The 22642-nt window shown below is 60.0% G+C and overlaps 2 protein-coding genes across 2 annotated transcripts; both read right to left on the bottom strand.

The window, feature by feature from the left end:
- Positions 1–88: 88 nt before the first annotated feature.
- On the bottom strand, positions 89–5532 carry RNF224 (ring finger protein 224). The gene is made up of 2 exons (XM_014949714.1): positions 5463–5532; positions 89–564 (listed from the first exon to the last, which is right to left on the bottom strand). Exons 1-2 carry the CDS (start codon positions 5530–5532, stop codon positions 89–91), a joined length of 546 nt encoding a protein of 181 aa, XP_014805200.1.
- On the bottom strand, positions 4873–11308 carry CYSRT1 (cysteine-rich tail protein 1). Its single transcript, XM_014949727.1, has 2 exons — positions 11199–11308; positions 4873–6510 (listed from the first exon to the last, which is right to left on the bottom strand). The coding sequence occupies exon 2, from the start codon at positions 6460–6462 to the stop codon at positions 6079–6081; it is 384 nt and encodes a 127-aa protein (XP_014805213.1). The 5' UTR covers positions 6463–6510; positions 11199–11308; the 3' UTR covers positions 4873–6078.
- Between the last annotated feature and the right edge of the window lie 11334 nt (positions 11309–22642).

The raw sequence follows: 22642 nt of genomic DNA, 5'->3' as shown, positions 1-22642 counted from the left end.
AGGCATGGCATGGGTCTCCAGAAGTGGTCCCAGGCAGCAGCCCAGAGGTTCAGCTGCTCACGCACTGCCAGCAGCCCCCCCCGGGTGCTCAGCTCTCAAAGACGGCCGTCACCCCGCAGCACAGGCACGGCCGGCAGCAGCCGCGCTGGGGGAATGGTGCCGGAGGCACCGTGTCTTGGCACAGCCCCGCCGGCTGCTGGGTGATCGCCTTCTCTTTGCACGAGCCCTTGGTGGCCAACTCAGGCTGGGACTTGCCGGCCACTCGGGGATGATCCTTGTCAGCCTTGACGGCGAGGAAGGTGGCCAGGTCGAGGTCGAGCATGGCGACGCCGCCGCGCGGCGTGGGCGTGTTTTGGCGGCACTGCGGGCAGGGGATCCAGCGCTGCTCATTGGCGACGGCGTCGAGGCGTTTCAGGCAGGCTTGGCAGAAGGTATGGCCGCAGTAGAGCCGGCGGGGCAGCCGGCCGCACAGGTCATAGGAGGAGTAGCAGATGATGCACTCAACCCGCTGGCTGCCCCGGCTCGGGGTGCGCGAGTGTGTCCGGACACACAGCCCTGCCTCCTCTGCCCGGGGGCTGCCACCAGCCTGGGACATGCTGAGGAGGGGAGGGCAAGAGGAGCCATCAGACCCATGGTCTGGGTGTGGGATGCCACCTCTGAGACTATCTGTTGCATGTGAGATATGGGCACCTGACCCATGCAGTAGGTTCTGTTGGGCATCAGGCTCCCTGCCCAACATCCCTGCCTGCCCCATGGGCAGCCCTGCCTAGAAAAGCAGGACTCTGCCACTACAGAGGGTTCTCCTGCATCCAAGAGGGATGCATTTTCCCTGCTGCCCCCCTGCACCTCTACCAGGAGCTCTGTCAAATGTCCTTTATGTCCCGTGGGGGATCAGGGCTGGTTGGACCTCAGCAGCCTGCCCAGGCTCTGGGTTGGTGGGGAATATGGGGTGGGCAGGAGCACGTCGGCTGGGTGGGCAGGGGAGCAGCATCCAGAGGACCAGGCAGTGCCACAGCCCTGCTCCTCTCCTGCTCTGTGTGTGCCAGGCTGCTGTGACACAGCTGACAGCAGCAGGGGACGGGCACACAGGCTGGCAGGGAGGAGCTGAGTCCAGCCTCGTCTTAAGGGAGGTCTGGTACCCCACAGCATATCTGCAAACCTCTCCTGGAGGCCACCAAGACCCCACTTGCTCTCTACAACTGACCTCAAGCATTTTGATATACACGGGCATCCCTCTCCTCCCATCCTCCCCTGTCCCCATCCCTACCTGTCCTGAGGTGCTCCCCCAGGGCTTCAGGGGAGGTGGCAGGAGGGCTTCTCTGTTCCGGGGGGCTGTGGCAGTCCTGTGGGGAGCATCGGGGGCCTGAGCTGCCAGCAGCTCCCCGGCCAGGTCCCGGCAGCTGCTGGTGGCTGTGGCAGTGGGAAGGGGCTCACCTTTCAGGGAGAGGCACGCTATCGGATCTGCTGCTGGGAAGCCAAGCCTGGGAGATTGGGTTACAAGCACCCAGGTAACAAAGACCTCCGAAATCTAAGCCCCAGGAGCAGTCATTAACTGTCTGTCTCTGCTTCATTAGCAGAAGAAACTGTCCCCATGAGGCCAGAGCTCTGGGCTTCACTGTGGGTGGAGGCGACTTGGACATTGGCTGAACCTGGGTGGCAGCAGAGGAGTCCTCCACATCCTCAGCCATCTCCTGCAGCCAGGCACATCTGAGCAGATGTTGGCCAGTGGAGACACCCCATCGCACTCCAGTCCACACATGCCCAGGAGGTCTGGGGTACAGGGATGTCTGGAACTGGAGCGGGAGGGCACAGCACAGGGGACGGAGGGGCTGGGGCTGGCACAGGGACACCGAGGCTCCAGCCTGGTCCAAGTGCCCAAGCACGCGCTGGTGCTCCTTGTCTGGTGACAGAAGATGACCGCTGCTACAGACATGATGGTGACCTGGCCCTGCTCCTCCGGCTGGGGCTGCAGGCTCTGGCCTTGGGGGCTGAGTTACCCTCGGCTCTGCCAGGGCCAATGCTCAGCACCAGGCTGGGGAGAACCTAGCACCCCAGCCATGAACCAGCAAGATTCATGACACAATGCATGACCCAGGGGAGGTGACAGCACCAGGGTGGTGGCAGGTCCAGTCCCCACTGCTGCCAGTCCCCTGCATGGCCCTGGGTCCAGAAGCAACGCCGCAGCCTCTGCACGGAGAGGGCTCCGAGCAGGGGAAGATTTAAAACAGGGAGTGTGATAGGGGACAGCTCCCAGACCCAGGATTCTGAAGGAGAAAAGCACGTCCTGGAGCCAGGGCAGGGCTGCCGGGACACCCAGCAGCACTTCTGCGTGGGAGCAGGAGAGGGCAGCAGGTCCTGCTGCAGGCAGGAGCAGGCAGCACTGCAGGCAGGAGCAGGCAGCAGTGCAGGCAGGGAGACAGGCAATTTTCTCCTCCCCTGCCTCCTTAACCCAGCCGTGTTTCCAGCCCTCCTCGGCGGCAAGAATTGAGGGGTTTGCAAACCGAGAGCTTCACAGGGTCACCAGGCCCTGCAGAAAAACTCGCCCCTGTGACACCAGAGCTCGGGAGCAAGGCAGCAGAGCGGGCAGCACAGCACCTTCGGGGCACAGTGGCCGTATCCTGACACAGAATCCTGATACATCCTCTGTCACAGGTGTCCTCGGGCAGTGCACATGGGATGTGTGTGCCCATGGGTCCCCAGGCCCAGGGATGGCAGGGCTTTGCCCTCCTCTTGCCAGGCTGGCAACAGGCAAGGGCTGGCAGGGCAGCCAGCTTGGGACAGGGCTGTGCCAGGGACCTTGGTTTTGGCCAAACTCACTGGCCGAGGTGGGGACAAACGGCCATGTGCCCTGGGTGGATCAGGAACCAGCTGTGTGGGATTCCTGCTGTGCCCTGGCCCTTCAGGTGCCACCCCGCGTGCCTGCAGGGCGGGTGGCAGCACCCTGGTTAACAGCAGCGGGGCAGAGCTGGTGCCCAGATGGGCACAGCGTGTCCCCCCACAAGGCTGTGTGCCCAGGGATGTCCAGGCAGCTGGGTGCCTGGGGATGTCTGGGAATGTCCCAACGCTGGCACATGTCCCTTCTGCAGGGCTGTGCACCCCGGCTCATCTGCCCTGCACCCCGCAGGCACAGCCCAGAGCAGAGGGAGCCCTGGTGACATGGGCTGTGCTTCTGCCAAGACACACAGGGTGACACTGAGGGCACACTGCCTGAAACCAGCCTTCAGCCCCGGCTGGGCTCCGTCAGCCCTGCTGAAACACCCAAATCTGGGCACAGGGCTGGGGGGGGGAGTGTCTTCAACCAGCAGTGACATGCGTGGGTGGGAAATGTCTTTTCCTGTTCCCAGGACCCATCCCTGAGAGCTGCAGGGACCTTTGTCACAGCCGGGCAGGGAGCGGCACCCTCAGGGGAGTGCAAAGGTCTGAGCCAGATGAGCCAGAGCCGTGCATCACCGCCCGCTGCACACCCCGGGGGGGCATCCCCCCGCACAGCCCTCCGCACCCCGAGCACCCTTCAAGGATGAGGCACACACAGGGAGCACCATGGGGCCCTGCACGCAGCTGCCTGTGTCGCCCAGACCCCCGTCGAGGTCTGGGGCAGCACCCCCTGCCCTCCTTTGCCCACCCCCCGGCTTTCCTGCTGCCTCCAGTTTAATCATTGCCCGGGTGCCTGGCCGGGAGCGCTCTGCCCGGCCTCCCCGGCGTGTTTACCTCCACCCCAGGGTTCAGCAGAGCGAAGGGCAGCGGTGACACACAGCACTGCCAGCAGATGCTGTGCCCTGTCAGTGCCCTGCTGGGGCCTGCACAGGCCACCCCTCATCCCTTGCCCTGCCCTTGATGATGCCAGCCCTGCCAGCCCGGGGCTCTGACAAAGGCACCATGCACCCCTCGGGGACAGTTGTCCCTCCCCACACTGCATTTGTCCCAGGCGGAGCGTGTCAGAGCCCCAGGGCATGGAGCACCCTCTCAGGGATGTGGGTTTCAAGCAAGCCAAGGTGGTGACGCCACGTCCCTGCCCAGCCCCATGGCGGGTGGGCTCCGTGGCAGGGCAGGGCTAGTGTCGGGGCCACAAAAGCAAACAAGAGGTGGATCTGCTCATCCTCGTGCCAGCACGGTCCTGGCAGGGAGAACAACAGCACTCCTTGTGCAGGGCTGGCGTTATGGGGCTGTGTCCCTGCCAACCTCCTCCTGCAAGCTGCACACCCCCCGGCCACCCACCGGCATGGGTCATAGGCCAGGGAGAGGGGTCAGGGCACAGGGGGCAAACTGGCAGGGCTCTGCTCTGCACCTCTGCCAAGCCACTGCCACCCCAGCCCAGAAGCTCCCGGGGGTGGTGGGTTTTCAGGAGTGGTGGAATCCTGGTGGTGGTGGGCTCCAAGAGCAGTGAGCTCCAAGCAGTGGTGGGCTTCCAGTGCTGTTGGGGTCCCAGGGGGTTGCAGCCAGCTGGAGCAGTGCCACAAAGCCCACCTAGCTGCCCCAGTCAAGAACCAATCCCTTCCCCAGCCCGCCCTAAAGCCGGGCTCTCCCTTTTCAAAGACAGAACAGTGATCCAGATTGGCAGGATGGGGCTGAGCACCAGCCAGCATCACCAGGCAGACAGGAGCAGGCTGTACTGGAAGCGCCTGGGCGAGGGGAGTGCTGGGCCTGGGCTGGGAGCAGGGTGGCAACCAGCAGCCAGCTGAAGAGCTCACGTGCCACTGCTGCTGCCGCAAGTCAGCCATGCAATGGTTAAACCTGGGTTTGAGGGGAGTGTGGCCCCAACACTGCCCTCAGACAACCTGCCAGGGTAAGCAAGAAATAACACGGGAATCCCGGAAAAGCCAGGGCGGAGGGAAGAGGCGAGGCGTACCTTGGCAGGAGAGGAGATGGCTATAATTTTATTTGCAGCACCCTGAAGTCATCTGCTGACACGCGCGCTCTTTCCAAGCCCCTGCCCCTTCAGACCAGGCAGTTCCTGCAGCCGCCCTGGCTCTTACGCAGCCGCCGCCTGGCAGCGCGGCCGCCCGCGGGACGCCAGCACAACGGCTGCTTGTTCCAGGTCGCTGGCGCCAGCCCCAGCCAAAAACCCAGCCCAGAGCCACCCCAGGCTGCTGCAAAGGGGCCGGCGGGCTCCTCGCTTGCCTTCCTAGACGCCCAGGGGCAGGTCGCAGAAGGCGAGCAAGGGGGATCTGCATCCCAAACAGGGTGCCCCAGGGCTACCCCGCTGCTGGCACTGGACCCGGCCATAACGCGGTGTGGAGCCCTGAGCGTGGATGCAGATGGGATGAGGGGGTTGTGCCCAGCGCCCCATGAGCCAGAGGAACCAAATGGGGTTTCCTGGCACAGGGATGTTAACACCTGCACCCATGCTGTGCTGTCAGGTGCTGTTATGGAGCACTTCCCAGCACTCTGCCACACTTTGTCCATCTGTCCTTCCTGCCTCCTTCCCTCCATCCCACGGGCAGCGTGGTGAGGAGGAGCGGTACCCAGCTGGAGCTTGGTGCAGGGTGCTGCAGGATCCCCATGAAGCTGCGTGGGGGTTACCGTGTCTCCCATCCCGGCTGGGGGCACATCCCTGGCTCCTCTCCACCGCTCCAAGACAGCAGCAATGATGTCCTCCTCTGCCACGCACACAGGGCTGCTATCACCCAAACCTACCCTCCGGCACATGGGCAATGCCTGCACCTTCCCCGGAGCTGGAGGCTTCTCAGTAAGGGTGAACTGCCAGGGTCAGTGTGTGGGATCACAGGCTCAACGTGCTTTCCCATCCCCAGTGTAGGCACTTCTTGGTGGCATCTGTGTTGGCACAGAACATCGCCAAGGCTCCTGGGCTTCAGTGGAGCAGAGCGGACTTGCCTTTCTCCCCTGCACCCCACACTGAGGTCTCAGGACCCGACAGGTGCCCATCACTGGTGTATCTGCCTGCAGAGTTCAGAGGTGACAACCAAGAGCAGAGTCCAACTGGTGCCATCTCCCAACGGCCAGCTCTGCCGGGCGTGGGTGCAGCACCCCAGGGTGTCCAGGCAGGGCAGTCCCGTCCCCGTGGGGCTGCCTGTCCTTGTCCCCCATGGTCAACATGTCCTGTGGGTGCAGCGAGGGCACTTAGGAGATGACACAGTGGCACTTTCTGCAGCAGCGGCAGCACTTGCAGCAGCTGCATTCCCCGCCGGCTTCCCTCTCCTGGCCCTTGGGTGACTTGTCCAGGGTGACAGTGTAGAAGGAGTTGGCTGATTCCCCGTTGGGCATCTTCATGCTGGCATAGGGATTGTAGGGACGGGACCAAGTCTTCTCTGTGGAAATGGTGGGGCTGTTCCAGTCGTCAGCAGCGTCCGCCTGCTCCTGCAGGCTGTCGGTGGGCACAACCGCAGGGTTGGCGATGACGGTTGGCTCGTCCTCCAGGTACCGAGTGATGAAGCTTTGCTGGAACTGTTCCCGTGGGATGTTGACGCTGGCGTAGGGGTTCTCCAGACTGACGCCACGATCCATCTCCCTGCTTGTCGTCAGCACGCGGGGGCAGCTGGCATTGCCCACCTCCTGCGAGACAGAGACCCCGTTATCCCGGGGTGCAGGGGTGTCAGTGCTGGAGCTTTTCTCACAGCAGAGGGAAGGAACCCCCGGCAGACCCCATGGGTTTGGGAGCAGGGCACAGAGCTGGGCTCCCCTCTCCCTGCCAGCACCAGGGGACCCCGATCTGTGACCTGTACATTTGGCTGTTTGGCCCTAATGACGAAGCTGGGAGGGGAGGGTGACACCTGGGCAGGAGCACATGGGGGTGGGCAGAGTGCCGAGGGGTGGGAGGGGGTGCTGGACGGGAGACAGGGTGCAGGTAGGGTCGTGGAGTGGGGTAGGAGCTTCCGGGGAGAGACGGGTCTCAGAGGTGAGGGGTAGGCACTGGAGAGAGGAGGGGGGAGAAAGGAGGTGCAGGGGGAAGGAGAGGCAGATCAGGGCCTTTATCTCCTTAGGAAGATTGATAATAATGGATGTGCAGTCTTAACATCCTGAGAATAAATTTTTTTATCAGGGACTCACTGTGTATCTTGATTAACTGCGTATCTACAGCATAAAAAAATAAATGTCAGGGCCATTAGGTGAGAAATTATTGCTTTTTTCAGTTCAGAACTCATACTCCAAAATTGTTAGACTATTATATATTAAAAAATTCATCGAATATGTATGTGTATATAGTCTAAGCAAATAATTATCATACATGGAAAAGACATTTGTAAGAAGTACGCTCTCAAGTTATATCCATCACACTCTTGTGTATCATCTGAAACTAGAATTTGTTTTGAAGATGTATGCCCTGATGGGATGATGTTGAGACCACAGAGATCAATTTGTTGATATTCTTAAAAAAGACTGTTTAATGTTAAAACATTTTTAACAAGACCAATTTATGTAACTCCTTAATTAGTCGGTGTTTATATTCTTTGTCCATCACTAGCATTTTTCTTGATTTTATTCTACACTCATCAGCAAGACAAGGCACTAAGAGTACCAGCAACTGCCCAGAAAAGAGGCCAGAACAAGGGTGCAGGAGAATGAAGGGACCAAGCCATAAAGAGAAATAGGATTGCTTCTTTCTCTAGTGTAAGCACTGGAAGCTCTGATGCAGTGTGCTCATCAGCATATATCATCTCTGATACTGTGCAGACCAATGTCATTTATGCCTTCAATAATTTATAAGGTATTCCAACATGTTATCCCTATTCCACACACAGTAATAGATAGGAGGAATATGGTTCGTAATTACAGAATCACAGAATGGTATAGGGTGGGAAGGGACCTCTGGAGATCATCTAGTCCAACCCCTGCCAGAGCAGGGCCACCCAGAGCAGGTCCCACAGGAACGTGTCCAGGTGGGGTTGGAATGTCTCCAGAGAAGGAGACTCACAGAATCTTCTAGGTTGGAAGGGACCTTAAAGATCATCTTGTCCAACCGTCAACCTAACTGACAAAAATAGACACCCGCACAACAAACAAGGAGCATCATCACTAAACCAGACCTCCCAGCACTACATCAACCCGGCTTTTGAACACCTCCAGGGATGGGGCCTCAACCACCTCCCTGGGCAGCCCATTCCAATGCCTGAGAACCCTTTCAGTGAAAAAATTTTTCCTAATATCCAGCCTGAACCTCCCCTGGCGCAACTTGAGGCCATTTCCTCTCGTCCTGTCGCCTGTGACTTGAGAGAAGAGACTGACCCCCACCTCTCTACACCCTCCTTTCAGGGAGTTGGAGAGAGCAATAAGGTCTCCCCTCAGCCTCCTCTTCTCCAGGCTGAACACCCCCAGCTCCCTCAGCCTCTCCTCATCAGACTTATTCTCCAGACCCCTCACCATCTTTGTCGCCCTTCTCTGGACCCGCTCCAGCACCTCAATGTCTTTTTTATGGTAGGGGGCCCAAAACTGGACACAGTACTCAAGGTGAACTGGACACAGTACTCAAGGTGAGTACTCAAGGGCACAAGGAACTGGGCATCAGTACCAGGCACTGGGCACTGGCACCAACACTGGGGTGGGGACACTGACAACCGCGCAGGGACACTGGTACCAGTGGTCAGGGGTACCACTGGACAGGGGCACGGGACAGGGGGCACTGGGCAGGGGGGCACAGGGCACTGGACAGAGGCACTGGGCACCAGGCAAGACCCCCAGTACTGCGTATCGTGCACCAGCACTAGCCACTGGTACCGGCCACTGGTCACTGGCTTTGGCACCAGGCAGAGGATACCAGTACCAGCATGGGCACTGGTATCGTGCACTGGCACCAACACCACAGAGCGCACACCAGACACCACACAGCAGGCAGTGGTGCCATGCTCTGTCAGCACTGCCAAGACCGGGCACTGGCACCAGTACAGGCACCAGCGCCATCCACCAGCACCAGCACGATGTGCTGTGCAGTGGGCAGGGAGCTCCAGCACCAAGCACTGGCACCAGACGCTGGTACTGGGCAGCAGTGGGGGAAGTGGGGTGGGCACTGCACACCTTGGGCCTGTAGGAAGCAGCAAACACCAAGCACCAGGCAGAGGGCACTGAGTACCGTGCAGAGGTCCTGAGCATCAGGGAGGGGCCACCACTGTCCCCCCCCAGCCGCCCCCAGGCCCACCTGCCAGACTCTGCTTGCCCCCCTCCAGTCCAGGGGTCCCTCACACTCCAATGCCAGGTCTCTGCTGGGGTCCTCATCCCTCCAGCTGATCCCCAAGCGACCACAGGGGCATGAACCAAGTGTGCTGGACCCAAGAAACCTGGTGTATGCCCAGGCATCAGGAGGATCTGTGGTGGGAGGTTGGCAGTGATGTGAACCTGTGCCCACCAACAGAGCCTTTTCCAGGGCAGATTTTGGTGGGTCACGCTGTGCCTGGTCCCAGGGCATCACCGCTGGAGGGAGAAAGGTGTGAGGCTGGATGGAGTGAGGGACATGGCTGGCACGGGAGCAAGGAGAGGGATGCTGGCACATATGCCAGGCTCTGGGACCACAAATGCTGCAAGAGAAAAGATGCTAGTTTTCAGCACCCTCCACCTGTGACCAGGGAGGAGAGACCCTGTGTGAGCCCCAGCCCTCAGTCCTGCTCTAGGATGAGGCTTTTTGGAATATCCCAACTGAAAAGCCAGCCCAGAGGGCTCCACCACCCACACCATCCCACCATCACAAAGCCAGTGTCCCTGCCACCACCACCACCAGCTGCCAGGGCTCCCTGGTTCTCTGGTATTGCCTTGTCCCTCTCTCTGGTACCTGCTGGGCCTGTGGAGGGGCTCTGGGCAGCATCAGCCCCACTGGGACAGCAGGCAGGGTCGCAGGCAGGGCAGTGCTGTCCACAAGTTCCCCAGGCTCATGGCTTCCCACCAGCAAGGAAGACACCAGCGCCAATGGAGGAAGGCCCAGCACCAGCTTGGTGACACGGTGTCCCCAGCCACCAGAAGTCAGAGTGGTTCCCAGCCCTTCCCCCCGCCTCGTGTGCCACGGCCACCCCTTCTGCTTGGACACAGCCCCAGCACGCCTGCCGTGTGGCTCTGGTTGTGGCTGGCAGGAGATGGTCACCCCGGGATGGATTTGGCTCAGAGCAAGAGCCCAGCCTTTGGGGGGACAGGGGGACCGAGGGGACCAGCCTGCCAGCCAGGGCGGCTGGGTGGAAAGCAGCACAGGAGCATCCCAGCCCCACATCCACACCTGGCATCCTCCTTTGGGGTACCGAGAGAATAATTGAATCATAGAATTGTCCAGGCCTGGCATCCTCCTTTGGGGTACCGAGAGAATCATTGAATCACAGAATTGTCTGGGCTGGAGGGGACCTCCAAAGGCCATCTAGTCCCACCTCCCCGCAGTCAGCAGGGACACCCCCAACTAGAGCAGGTTGCCCAAGGCCTCGTCGAGCCTTACCTCGAATATCTCCAGGGAAGGGGCCTCAACCTCTCCAGGGATGGGGCCGAGGTACCAGCCCCGGTCCCTGAGGTGCTGCCACATCCCCGGGGAAGCTGCAGGGAAAACTGGAAGGTGCAGGGGTGACAGGAGATGCTGGCAGCCTGGCCTGGGGAAACAAGTCTTGGTGGGGACAGCCACAGCTTGACTGCTCTGTCCTGCCCAGGCAGGACAGCCACACGTCCTCTGTGTGTTGCCTGTGGGTCCTGAACAGGCATTTTGCTGAAGGCTGCAGGACTTCAGGCATCTCAGGAGGGTTCTTACTGCTGGGTGACCACAGCCAGCCCTTGCAGTGGCTCCAGTGAACCGTGTCCCTGATTCCAGGTTCCTGGGGACAGGGTTGGGTTTTCTGGGAGCCTGTGCCCTGCCAGATGTCCTGTCCCCAGGGTGGGGGACACAGCTCTTGTCCTGCAGCCAGACAGTATCTCTGATGCTGGTGGCTGAGCATGCTGTGGGGCCACCACAGGTCCCCTGCTCCAGCCATGACCCTGCCATGTGACACTGCTATGATACCTCCAGCCAGTGTCACCCTTCCCATCACCAAGCCCCCAAAACTGGCTTGTGCAGAGGCCCAAGATCTTCCCATGAGCAGTTCCATGCAGAAACCCATCCCTCCCAGGAGCACTGGGGATGGGGCCATGCACCCTGGGGCTGGGGCAGCCTGGGGACAGGCACAGGGCAGAGGGTGCCCCAAATTGCAGCTGGATCCTCCTGGGCTTAAAGTATGTTTCCCACAGCACTTTGCAAAGGAAAACACTGTTTCCTTCTGGCCATTCCAACAGAAAACCACATTTCTCACCTGCAGTGAAGAGCTGGGGCTGCACAGACGGGTCAGACCCACCACTGCCCTGCCCACCCAGCCTGGTGCCAGGATAGTGGGATGCGGAGCTGGGGACTATGTCCTGGCACCTGTGAAACAAGCAGAAGAGGTGACAGGACCCTGCCTGGCCCTGACAGCACTGTCCCTGTGGTGGAGGACAGATTCTGGTGGGTGCTGAGCTGGCCGGGCACCCAGTGGGCAGAGTGGCTGCTGCCAGCACCCTGCCTGCAAGCCCCAGTCTTCCCTCAGCAGCTGGTCCCTCCGTCCTGGATCTTGCTGGGCTTGAATTTCCAGAAGCGTGGTTTACCCTGTAAAGAGACTCAGTGACCTGCCAGGGGGAAGAGGGGAGGGAAGAGGGAGCCCTAGGATGTTTTTTGGAGGAGCTGGGAGGTCAAACCCTCCTGTGACCAGCTCTAGCCGGGGGAGAGGGACCCCATGAAGCTCTGTGCCTTGGTTTCCCCACTGAGGACTGAGAGTAGGGGTGCAGCAGAGCATGCACCATGTGTAACCAGCATCTCAGCACCCAGCTCTTGGGTGCAAAACACCTGCACGGACACCCCCAGGGCCTCTCTGCTCCCACAGGGTCCCCCAGAGGAGAGCCACTGGCAGTCCCTGTCGCTTCACTGGGCCTTGCTACTGCCAGGTTTTCCCATCTTGAGCTGTCTCCTCAGCTCAAAACTCACACATTTTGCCAGGCAGGCATACAGAAAGAGGCAGCATCCTCCCGGCTGTCCTGCTGTAACCCCAGCCCTGCCAGCTCGTGTGCGGTGTGTCCCTGCTCGCGCGGGGGATGTCGCTGTGGCTCTCTCCAGCAGCCAGTTTCTCTTCCTCCCAGTGCCTCAGGACGTGCTTGTTTTGGCTTTTTGCCCCAGATTTCCATGCGCAGCCCTGCTCCCGAGAGCCTCTGCTCCCAGGGAGCTGCAAGGCTGCACGCCAGGCACAGCTCAGCACTGGGGGACCCCAAAGATCCTGCTGCTCCGAGAGACCCCAAGACCCCAACACGGCACCCTGTGTCCTCAGTGTCGTCCCTCTTCCAAAGGGGCTCCAAAGCAAAGCTCATTTTGTAGCGCCTCTGAGATTTTTGGGGTAGGGGGCTCAGGGTTGTGGACCCTGCACAACCTCTCCGAGGAGGGTGATAGCTCTAATCTGAAGTGCCTCCACCCCGGCTGATGTCCCTCCCCAGCATTTGCCGCTACAGCTCCCATCTCGCAGGCGCCTTCTGGATAATCTCATTCCTTGCATGCTCCGGTGCCGGCTCTGCAGCTGCTGGGCTGGTTCCAGTCTCATCTCGGGAAAGCCCTTCCAGCCTCTGCTGCTGCTCTCCTGGTCTGGGTCTGGCAACGTTCTCCTTTCCAGTCTCAATTTCCTGATGGCCAATTTGTTCTTGGGCCAACAGAATCTTTGATGGCTCCTTTCCTCCTGGCTGTGGGTGCAGCAAAGGAGGAACTACCTGGAACTAGTCCCACAGCACACTTACAGCCCTGCTGGTAGCATTGGGTTAAAAGGAATAGGACCCTATAAGGTCCCTACCAGGACAAGGTGGCCACTGTGGTACCTGTCCTTTGGGCTGCTGCCCAAAGGCACGGTGTCCCCAAAGCCTGATGAATTCAGGGTCACAGCAGCATCCACCCTTCCTCCTCAAAACTCACCAGTCCTGCATCATCCCCAGGAAGTTTCAAGTTCTCCCACTTTGTGGATAAACTCCTGAGCACTGAGGATGGGGGCGGGGAGGGCACTGCCACCGGGGCTGAGGTCCTGGGCTTTCCTGGGGTTCATCTCCTTGGGGTACTTTCCCCCAGCTGAGGATGACTCCTGTGGGAGATGAGGCACTGGCAGGTCCAGGCAGTCCGTGGAAGAAGTTCAGCGATTCTCCTTCTGGTGCAGGCGATGGGGCAGGTCTGCGGCGGCTCAGCCCCAGCCCGAGGAGCAACCCCTAATCTGAGGGTTAAATATTTAATTTCTTGGTAAGATATAATGCCGAATTGAGCTCTGAGAGCCACGTCCAGCAGTCTTGTGCAGCTCCTTGGAGGGTTTTATAGATGATGGAGAAGCCTCAGATGGAAAAGCTGTTGTTTCAGAGTTATCCATGTGGGTCTCGGGGAGCTGGGAGCTGGTGAGCAGTTTGGAGCTGTGCACCCCTTATGAGTAAAGGGACAAGCCGAGCTAATGCATAGCTATTTGTTGCATAAAACCAGCCTAATTTCCTGCAATTGTTTGCAAGGCAAAAAAAAAAATTCAACAGAAAAAGCCAACCAAAAGCTCAGCACCCAGCAATGTCCTGTGCTAGGAGAGGTGATGGATGGAGAGGGATGTCCTCACGAGGTGCCACGGTGCTTCCAGAAGAAGGTGCTCTGGCCCTGTTGCAGCCCAGGAGACATCCTCTGTGATTTTAGGGGGAGCCTGAGAAAAGAGGAGAAACAGGAGAAAAAGCCAATCTTTGCTTTCCTTTTATTCCCCTTTTTAACTGAGCTATGAGCTCGTTTGCAGCCCATGCTGCCTCCCAGCAGCCCAGAAGTTGTGCAGAGTGGGGCAGGGGCTGTGTTCCCATCACAGGCAGCTGGTGGCTGGGCTGGAGCCCAGCAGGTGCTGCAGGGGTAGGAGCATCCCCAGCCATGGGACACGCAGCCAGGAGGAGAGTGCTGATCTCAGCAATTTCTCCAATAGCAGTCCAAAAAAGATCTTGCTCTTCTCAGTGGTTCCTTGGCAGAGCACCCACAGCCCTCCATCCTGCATGACCAAACGCAAGCTTTAGGGATTTTTTTGCAGGACTCTGGTCACTGGAGCAACCTCATGGGATGCCTCAAGTCACCACAGCTTCACGCACAGCAAAAGGGGCATTTATTTGTGGGTTTTTTTTTAAAAAAAACCCCACAAAGTCACAGGCACATCCCACTGCTGGGCGTCCTTCCCACGTGGACAGGCACATCTGTGTCATCAGGGTCAGTGGAGCTTCCCCAGCTCCTCCCAGGGGCTCTACCAGTCACCAAGACACAAAAAAACCCATCCACACATCGCGTGTGCTGACTATTTCCCTTCCACTCCCGGGGAGACGCAGTGCCATGGCGCAGGCACATGAGGGTGATGATGCTCCTTCCAGCCCATCAGTGGCAGAGGATGAAGCAGAGCTGCGTTTCCCGGGGGGAAGGTTCTGCAGTCGGCCTGGGGAGCAGCTCAACGAGAGCCCCCAGCGCAGACCGTGGCTTCTCACCAAACCTTGGTGGGACTGAAGACTTATTTGAAGCTAAGGAGAGCTCGTAGGAGGCTGGTGTGTGAAACAGGTGTGGGGATGAGTTGGGCCATTGCAGTAATGGGAAGCCAAACCCCAAATTCAGGCTGTGCGAAACAAACCCAGATGGATGGGATGATTTCTTTCCGGACATCACAAGGCACCCTGCATGGGCTCCTCCACTGTGCGAGATCTTCTCCAAGGCATTTGCCTTAATCCTCTGCTGTCTCCTCATTAAAAAGCAGAGTGAGGCTGGGAGGGATGACAGGAAGGTCTGTGGGGTGCCCCCCAGGGCTGGAGATGTTAATGGGGTGAGCATCCGTAAGGGGAACCCCATGGGGTCGATGCTGCTGGTCAGGGGTTCAGCTGGGTGCTGGTGAGCGGGCAGGGGGTGCTGGGGGCTTCAGGCACAAGGGTGCCGTGGAGGGGATCGGTGGTGCATCTCTGAAGGGTGACACAGGGAGTACAGACTGATGCATGGGGACAAAGCCATCAGGGACAGGGGGTTTGGGGTGTCACAGCCCCATTTCCAGCACCCTGGGTGGGAAACCCCAGCACTGTGCAAAACCCTGTGCTCAGGATCCCATCCCACAGGTCCTGGGGCTGGACCTGCCTTTTGATACAACCCATGGGCACAGCTCGGTGTGGGCATGTGACCTGGCAGCCCCACAGCCGTGCCCCATAGTACAGGGCCCTGGCACCCACACATAGCCAGTGTCAGTGTGCAGAGTCGCAGCCCTGCTCTGCTAGTCTACAGGTAGGCTGCCTGTGGCATGTGATGAGTTCTGTCAGTTCTTAGTGGCCTCCTGAGGAATGCAATGTGTGCCAAAGGATGGTGGCTGCTTTTAAAGTTGAAATGGAGCCTGAGGGTGACCTGCAAAAGCTGCTTGAAGGGCAGGACTGCCTGCAGTGCCAGGATGTCTCCTGTTATTTGGGTCAGTGCACGGGCTGCACACAGCAGGGGGGCCGTGGGCCATGCACCCAGCCTGTGTCAGGCCCAGTCCTGCCCTTGACACCAGCTCCTGGGATCCAGCTCAGTACAGAGGGGCAGTACAGGCTTCTCTGCGAAACCCCCTGAGGCTCCGGTGCTCGCCCTGTGGCAAGAGCACGTCCCCGGAAAGGGCTGGCAGCTCCCCAGCTCCGACAGAGACCATCACCAGCTCCATCCTGCACGCGCTGCGCTCTCCTGGTGTGACATCTCAGCCACCCCCCAGGTCCAGGAGTGGGGGACAGGGACGCCTGGAGCACTGCACGGCCGTGCAAAAGGCTGTGGGTGCCATGCACAACTGGGGCACATGTGCATGTGTGGCACGTGTGGGTGCTGGGCACCCCTCCGCCTGCCCGGGTCACCTGTGTGCCCACGGCAGGGCTGGGGACACCGCAGAGGCACATGTCCAACGCCTGGGGCATTTGGGCTCCTCTGAGCCTACGCTGTGTGTCACCCATGTACCGTGGGGATGCATGGGGGATGAGCTGGGGCTGCAGACCCCAAAGTCCCTCTGGTCTATGCCCCACTCTGCCCTGGCAGGGGATGCTGCACTCCCCAGGGATAACGAGCTGGGCAAATCATCCAGCGCTGGGGCTGGCACGGCCAGAGCCAGCATCACAGGAGTTGGCTGGTGCCTGACCAGCTGCCTGCCTCTCCCTGGGCTCGCACCGGCTGCAGGAACTGGGAGAGGAGATGGCTTCCTTATCACCCTCCTGCACTCACCTTCTGTCCCTCTCCCCTGTGGCTCCCCAGCCTTGCTGGCCCCCGGGTCAGGCCGGGGCTTGGCAGCGGCGCGGGGGAAGCGTGCATTGTGGCTGCCCACTGCGGCCCAGCTGGAGGAGAAAGCAAGGATTTCCTGGCCTGGAGCAAGTCCTTCCCGTCTCCTCCCAGCGACCAAGTTCTTTGGGGCTGAGGATGGCTGTTACTGACGGGCTTTGGACCAGGAGCTGGTGGCTGCCACTGCACAGAGCTGTTGCCGAGTGTGCCAGCAAGCACGGAGCTGGGGCACTTCTGTTGACACCATCCTGCAGTGCCAAAGTCTGCTCCCCCACCTCTGTCCTACCTACATGCAAAATCCCACTTGGGCAGAGCCTCTGGACCAGCACAGAGGAGATGTCCCCTTCTGCACCCCAGCAGCATCGCCTCACCTGCCATGTGCCCTGGGGACAGGAGTGGAGCAGGGTGGCCTCATGCCATTGCACAGGGACTCTAGGAAGGGAAATTCACCCATTGCCAACCTCAGCCCAGCACCCATGGCAGGTAGATGCTGCAGGATTTGGGTCCAGCTCCCTGCTCGGAGCCAGGCAGCAGCAAACAGCCTGGGATGTCTTCCAAGGCTAAACACTCGCTCGCACGCAGAGACCTGGAAAACAGGCTGTCAGAGCCCCAGCTGGGGACGCCTGGTTGTGCAGCTCACATGCACAGCCAGTTTTCCCTCCTCCAGTGTCACTTCTCCTTCCTGCAAGAGGAAGGTGAGGTGGGGGCAGCTGCTGGCATCCCGTCCGCTGGGTTCCCTGCAGGCACCGCTTTTGCTTTTACTGCAAACAGCTGTCCTCGGTGATGCTGCAGCTTCCGCTGTGCTGTGACCGCATAGAGATCTCGTGCGGCGGCTACCCTGCTGATGGGTTTTTTTTTATAGGATGTAAGGGGCTGATTTCCTGCTATTTTTCTGCAATTGAAAGTTTCCAGTCCCGGGGACGGCTGCAGCAGAAGGGGTGTTACCCGTGTCCTGGCCCAGAGCATCCCCAGCACTTTCCCATCCTCCCCCTTTTGGCCCCTGCCCCGGGGATGGATCAGGGATGGCACCATCCTGTCCCTGGCGAAGGCTTTGCCGTGGCAGAACAGGGATGCTCTCCCTGCGGGGAGCAGGGCAGACCCGGCGCAGCACCCAGCTCCCAGCTAAGCCCTTGGCTCCGGCTCTCTCCCAGCGGAGGTCTGGTTTCTGTCCTGCTGTCTGCTTGTCCTCCCTCGCTTCAAACAGTCCCCGTTTGTTTGGCTCTCGCTGCCGGCTGGAGCTGGGGCCGCATGCCTGGGCCGCCTGTGCACAACGGCTCCTTGTTTGCCACCTTCCTCCCTGCTCACCCCTCGCCTGCTTTAGCAATTATCCCAATTAGCTGTGCCCTCTCCTTGCTCCCCGGCTGCACCGCGGACCCTCGTCCCTCCTGCTCCATGCCAGTGGCAGCCACACTGCTGCCTGCACGGAGCCACCTCTGGGCCACCACGACGTGGGCGCCAGCTCCGGGCCAGCTGGCCTCTGGGCCACCAGGGCAATGGTGCCAGCTTCTCAGGTGGGAAACAGGCAGGTTGTGCAAAATCCATGTGTTTGGGGCCTATGCTGGATTCCGGGGCTCTCTAGAACATCTTCGGTGCTGGAGGAGGATGAGGAAGCCTGTGCCTGGACCCACAGCTCCTGGGGTACGAGCCCCATGCCACTGGCATCTGCCTCTTCTCCTCCAAATCGCCGTGGTGGGTGCTGCCCATCCTGCCCCAGCCGCACAGGGTGCCCCCCTGCCGAGCTCCCCGGGGGTGGGTGCAGCCAGCTGCCTTCCTGCAAGTCACGACCCACGTGCCACCACCATCCTCCCAACCGCTGCGGCACCATCCTCCCACGACCGCCGGCTCAGCCGGAGCCCGGTGCAGGCGGTTGAAGTTTCCACCCGCCGACGCAGGCCGGGGCTGCCGTGCGGGCCCGCGCAGCGGGGTTTTCCGCAGCGGTTCCCGGCAGAGCCGTGTTTCGGGGCCGCCTTCCCCACTGCCCTCCTGCGCCCGTGGAGCAGCCAGGATGCAGCCCCTGGGGAGGTGCTGAGTGAAGGAGCGTCGCCATCTGCAAAGCCCAGTGGGGGGAGCAGGGGCATTTATTCCTGCACCCTGGCAGTGGCTTGTACATCCCTCTGGATGTGAGAAAACCCCCATATCCCATCCCCATGGCATGGTTCTGAACCATGGCCGCCCCTTGCCACGCTGGCCGCAGTGCAGAGGCCGTGTGGGCAGCCCCCCGGCTGGCTCCTGCCCACACTCTGCCAGCAGGACCGTGCTGCAGCCGATGCAGGGAGACCACACTTTAGCAGGGCCATCTCCAGGCAGGGCGAGCGCTGGGGCTGCTGCTCCCAGGATGGCTCTGAGCACCCCGACTCACGCTGACAGCAGCCCCGGGCTCCCAGGGTTTGATCTTTATGGCTCGAGCCGGCCTGTCTGCTCCCATTTGTGTCTCTCGTGCTGCTGAGGGATGCGAGCGCCAGGCTCGCACAGCCTGGCAGCTCCGTGCTGGCACGCAGGCAGCCACCGGGCAGGCAGCCCCTGCGCTGGTGCAGATCCTCCTCCGCATCTCTGCTGGCCCCAAACCCCCATGCGCAGATCAGGCTCCTGCAGAGAACCAGGGTCTGGGTGAGCCCTGGCAGGGGCGGGGGGCTCCCCAGAGACCCCATCTGCCTTGCTGGAGGATGGCCCTCATCCTCGAGCCTGCACCTAAAGCTGCATCTTCTTCCCCATCCACAGGAGCACGATGGCTCCAGAGCATCCTGGGAGCTGTGTGGTTGCCCCGTACCCACACAGCTTCCCATCCCCCACAAAGCCATACATCCCCCCAGCAGACAGGAACATGGCTCTCGGTGGTGCAAATCTCTGTGCTTACCCTTGTCGTGTTCTGGGGGCACCACACCGCCCTGCCAGGGCCCCAAGGGCTCCCCCCGGATTCTGGGCATGCCAGCTCCCCTTCCAGGCTGGAGCACCAGTTCCCATTATGTGGCAAGACCTCGTGTCCTCATCTCACACCGGGGATGGAGCTGGCTCCCATAGAACCGCTCTCTTCCCCGCAGCCTGCATGGGAGCACCAGGCTGTGGCAACCCCCCTGTTCCCAGGGGTCACCCCCAGCCAAGGCAGCAGGCAGGGGGTCCTCTGCAGCAGGGGAGAGAGGAGCCACGGGATCCTCCTGCAGCACCCCAGGATGGCTCCTGGCACCAAATAAATCAGGCCCTTGGAGGACTGAAGTAATCAAGGAGAGGAAATAAACGATGGAACCCTCAAGGCCACATGATGCTCTCAGCCCCAGGAAACCTCCCCACCAGCCAGTACCACGCACCATCCTTGCCCCGCGGGGTGCAGCCCCCTCCACAGACCCTCTGCCAAGGGCTCTACACGGCTCCCAGCTCCCACCCAAGGCCATGTTGGGGATTTCACCACCTCCCGCGTTTCCTCCCCACCTCCGCCTCGCAGCCGCCTGTCCCCAGCTCTGCCCGCCACCGCCACCGCTCCTCCCCAGCCGCAGCTCTCCCTGCCCCTGGCTCCGAGCAGGCGGCAGCTCAGCTCCTGCGGCTCAAACCGCAGCGGGGGAATTCCTGCTGCCTGGCCCCCACGCCTTGGCCGCCCACCCCAGGAGCTGCCACCGCACCAGAGCTGCTCCCCTGCACCCACGCAGCTCCCCGGGAGGGTTACAGGCATGCAGGGGAAACAAAAACCCGAGGACAACACTCAGATTCACCCAACTGACCCAGAAATGCAACCGTGGTGCTGCATGTAAGAGCCTGGGTTGCCCAAGCTGAGCAGAAGGGGTGGCAGGAGACCCAGCAGGGATGGGGGAGCAGCTTGTGCCCCCAGGTCTTGTGGGAACCCCGGGAGAGCCACAACAGGACAGCAGAATCCTACCACCCACAAGAGTGGCCATGTCCTCGTGTGCAGGATTGTGTTCAGAGCCAGGGGTGACAGTGGCCCTGTCCGGGAGCCAGGCAGGGCTCAGGGCATCCCTTCCACTGCATTTGGGGAAATGCATTTTTTGCCTGAAAAAGCTGAAATTGCACTGAAAAAACACATTGCTGGGCTGCTCTTCGGAGCCATCCCCTAGCCAAGGCAGCGCCTGGTCCTGCAGCCCTGGGGAGGGACAAGCAAGAGCTTGGGCAGCTCTTTCCCCATGCCAGGACCACCTCGCCCCATCATGCTGCTGCCAGGCACCTCGGCAAACCCTCCTTCTCCCTGACCCTGTTTGTGTCTCGCCGCTGCACCCGGGCAGGCAGTGCTGCCAGGTTACAACGCGCTTTCCCGGGGAGCCAGCAAAGCAAACACTAAATGTCACCACAATTACAAGGCGCCGGCCTCAGCCCCAGCAGGGCCTGCTCCCCCAGCCCCGCGCCCCCCGGCCCCGCCGAGGAGCCCTGGGAGGAGCGGCCGCATCCCCGCGCTGCTGCGTGCTCTGCTTTCTGCTGAGCCTCAGATCCCTCGGGCTCTGTTAAACCCAGCATCAGCTGCACTGGATGGGAAGGGGGAAGGCTTCTGCAGAGCTGCCATTTCTATTTCTGGGCCATCCCTGTCCTGTTTTGCCTGGGCACAAGGTGTTTTCTAAAGGACATGGGTCTTCCTTGCACCCTCTCACCCCTGAAATGCGGCTCTGGGTCTTTGTGCCCCCTGCCAGCAGCCCCCAGGGAGCTCCAGATCTCCCCGGCAGCCTCTGCCAGCACCGCAGGACCCTTGGGGGAAATTCTGGTGTGACTGTGCTACTGCTGTGGCACCAGCAAGGGGTGAGATATCTTCCTTGCCTTGGGAGTCCCTGGGACTGTGAACACACGAGGCTGGGGGAGGTACAGCCACCAGGTGAACCAGGGGGTTCTGATGGAAGAGGGGGACCCCATTTGCCCCACGGGGACTGTGACTGGTCCCAGTCCCGTAGCAGAGTCTAATCCCTGGCTCAAAGCACAGCCAACGTGTTGCTCTGGACCTCGGGGCAGCTTTGAACTTCTCCGAAGCTGGAGACCCCAACACGTCTCTGTGTCCTGGTCCAGTGTTTGATCCTCAAAGTGAAAAAGCTTTTCCCTACATAGCTATAGGGAAATGCAGCTGGAATTTCCCGCATCCTGGCTTGTGGCTGTTCATCCTCATCCTCTCTTGCTTCTCCCACGAGATAGCTGTGAAGAGCAATGCATTTTCCATTAATCTTCCTTTCTGACAGCTGAGCAACCCCAGGTCTGCAGGCAGAGCTGGTGGGGAGGGAAATGAAGGTCATCGTATCCAAGGAGTGAGGAGATGGTCTCTCTGGCCTTGCTGCCTTGATCTCCCCCCATCCCGCGTGCATCCCTCCTCCTCCTCCCTGCCTGCCTGTCGTCCGTTGGTGCAGCACCCGCGAGGTGGGTGCCCTCTTCACACCAAGAGTGTGAAGTGGCCCCAGAAGTGTGTGAAGAAGTGTGGCTCCCAGAAGTGGCCACAGTATTAATCACTGAAATGAATGAATAGCAAAAATAATTATTATGCCCCTTTGGATCTGCTCAGGGCTTTAGGAACATCCATAACCTTCGAGCTGGCCAGAGCACCAGAGTATCCATGGGTCTGTCGTGCCATGGAGTTTGTAATTCCTGTAATCCCAAGGTTTGTGTGTGGCAGCATATGGAAGAACCATAGGCTTTAGACCATTTTGCAGATCTTTTGAGCACCATTTTTTCTCACGGTGGAGCCTCTGCAAGCCTAGAAACAACCACATTCAAACCCCCATCAACACATTAGGACTGTACTTAAAGAGCATCAATGGCCAGGTCCTGACCACCACCAACCCACACACTTCTGCTGTTTCAAACAGCAACCAGAGCAACCAGCTCTGCAGCAGCTGGTTGCATCCTTAAGCAACCAGCTGGCAACCAGCGATTCTGCTGGTTTCTTGGCAGATTTTTAATAACATCCCTCCTTCAAAATGGTGTTTGCTCTGCCAGGGAAAGCTGTGTACCCCAGGAGCTGCAGAGAGATCCTGGGGTGGTTTTGGTGGACCCATCTGGTAGACATGCAGTGTGAGAGCTGCCCTGCTCTTAACTTCCCCTGGTGTCTGTGCCAGCCATCACAGAGCTGATGCCACCTCCGCCAGCCCTGGAAGGTCTCCGTCTGGGAGGGTGGCCATCGTGTCACTTCGCACCCCTTCTCCTGATGCTCTACCCAGGGAAGGAGAGACAATCCAAAGGGGATGAAACATGGCAAGATGGAGCATGGAGGATGAAAAGACTTAATATGGAGCATGGGTACTACATCCACATCTCTCCCAGCCACACTGGACTGGTTGTCCCTCTGGCACCGCAGAGCAGCCGGGCAGGCGCTGGCACCAGAGCCTGGCCCACTACAGCCCTGCTGAGAAAGCTGCTCTCTGGAAATCTGAAGATGAGCTCTTTTTTTTTTTTCTTTTTTTTTTTTTTTTTTTTTTTTTTTTGGGGGGTGATTTTTTTTGTTGGGGGGGGTACCCAGAA

The sequence above is a fragment of the Calidris pugnax genome, unplaced genomic scaffold (genome assembly GCF_001431845.1).
Source record: "Calidris pugnax isolate Ruff unplaced genomic scaffold, ASM143184v1 scaffold192, whole genome shotgun sequence".
Lineage (NCBI taxonomy): Eukaryota > Metazoa > Chordata > Aves > Charadriiformes > Scolopacidae > Calidris > Calidris pugnax.
This window is presented reverse-complemented; position numbering and strand designations above follow the sequence as displayed.

Bases quoted from the DNA above. Each gene is read 5' to 3' on its own strand.
- RNF224 (XM_014949714.1), bottom strand. From the start codon at position 5,532: ATGGGAGACACGGTAACCCCCACGCAGCTTCATGGGGATCCTGCAGCA. The intron at 565-5,462 runs GTACCGCTCCTC...GCCCCCGGGCAG, and splicing joins CTGCACCAAGCTCCAGCTGG to AGGAGGCAGGGCTGTGTGTC.
- CYSRT1 (XM_014949727.1), bottom strand. From the start codon at position 6,462: ATGGATCGTGGCGTCAGTCTGGAGAACCCCTACGCCAGCGTCAACATC.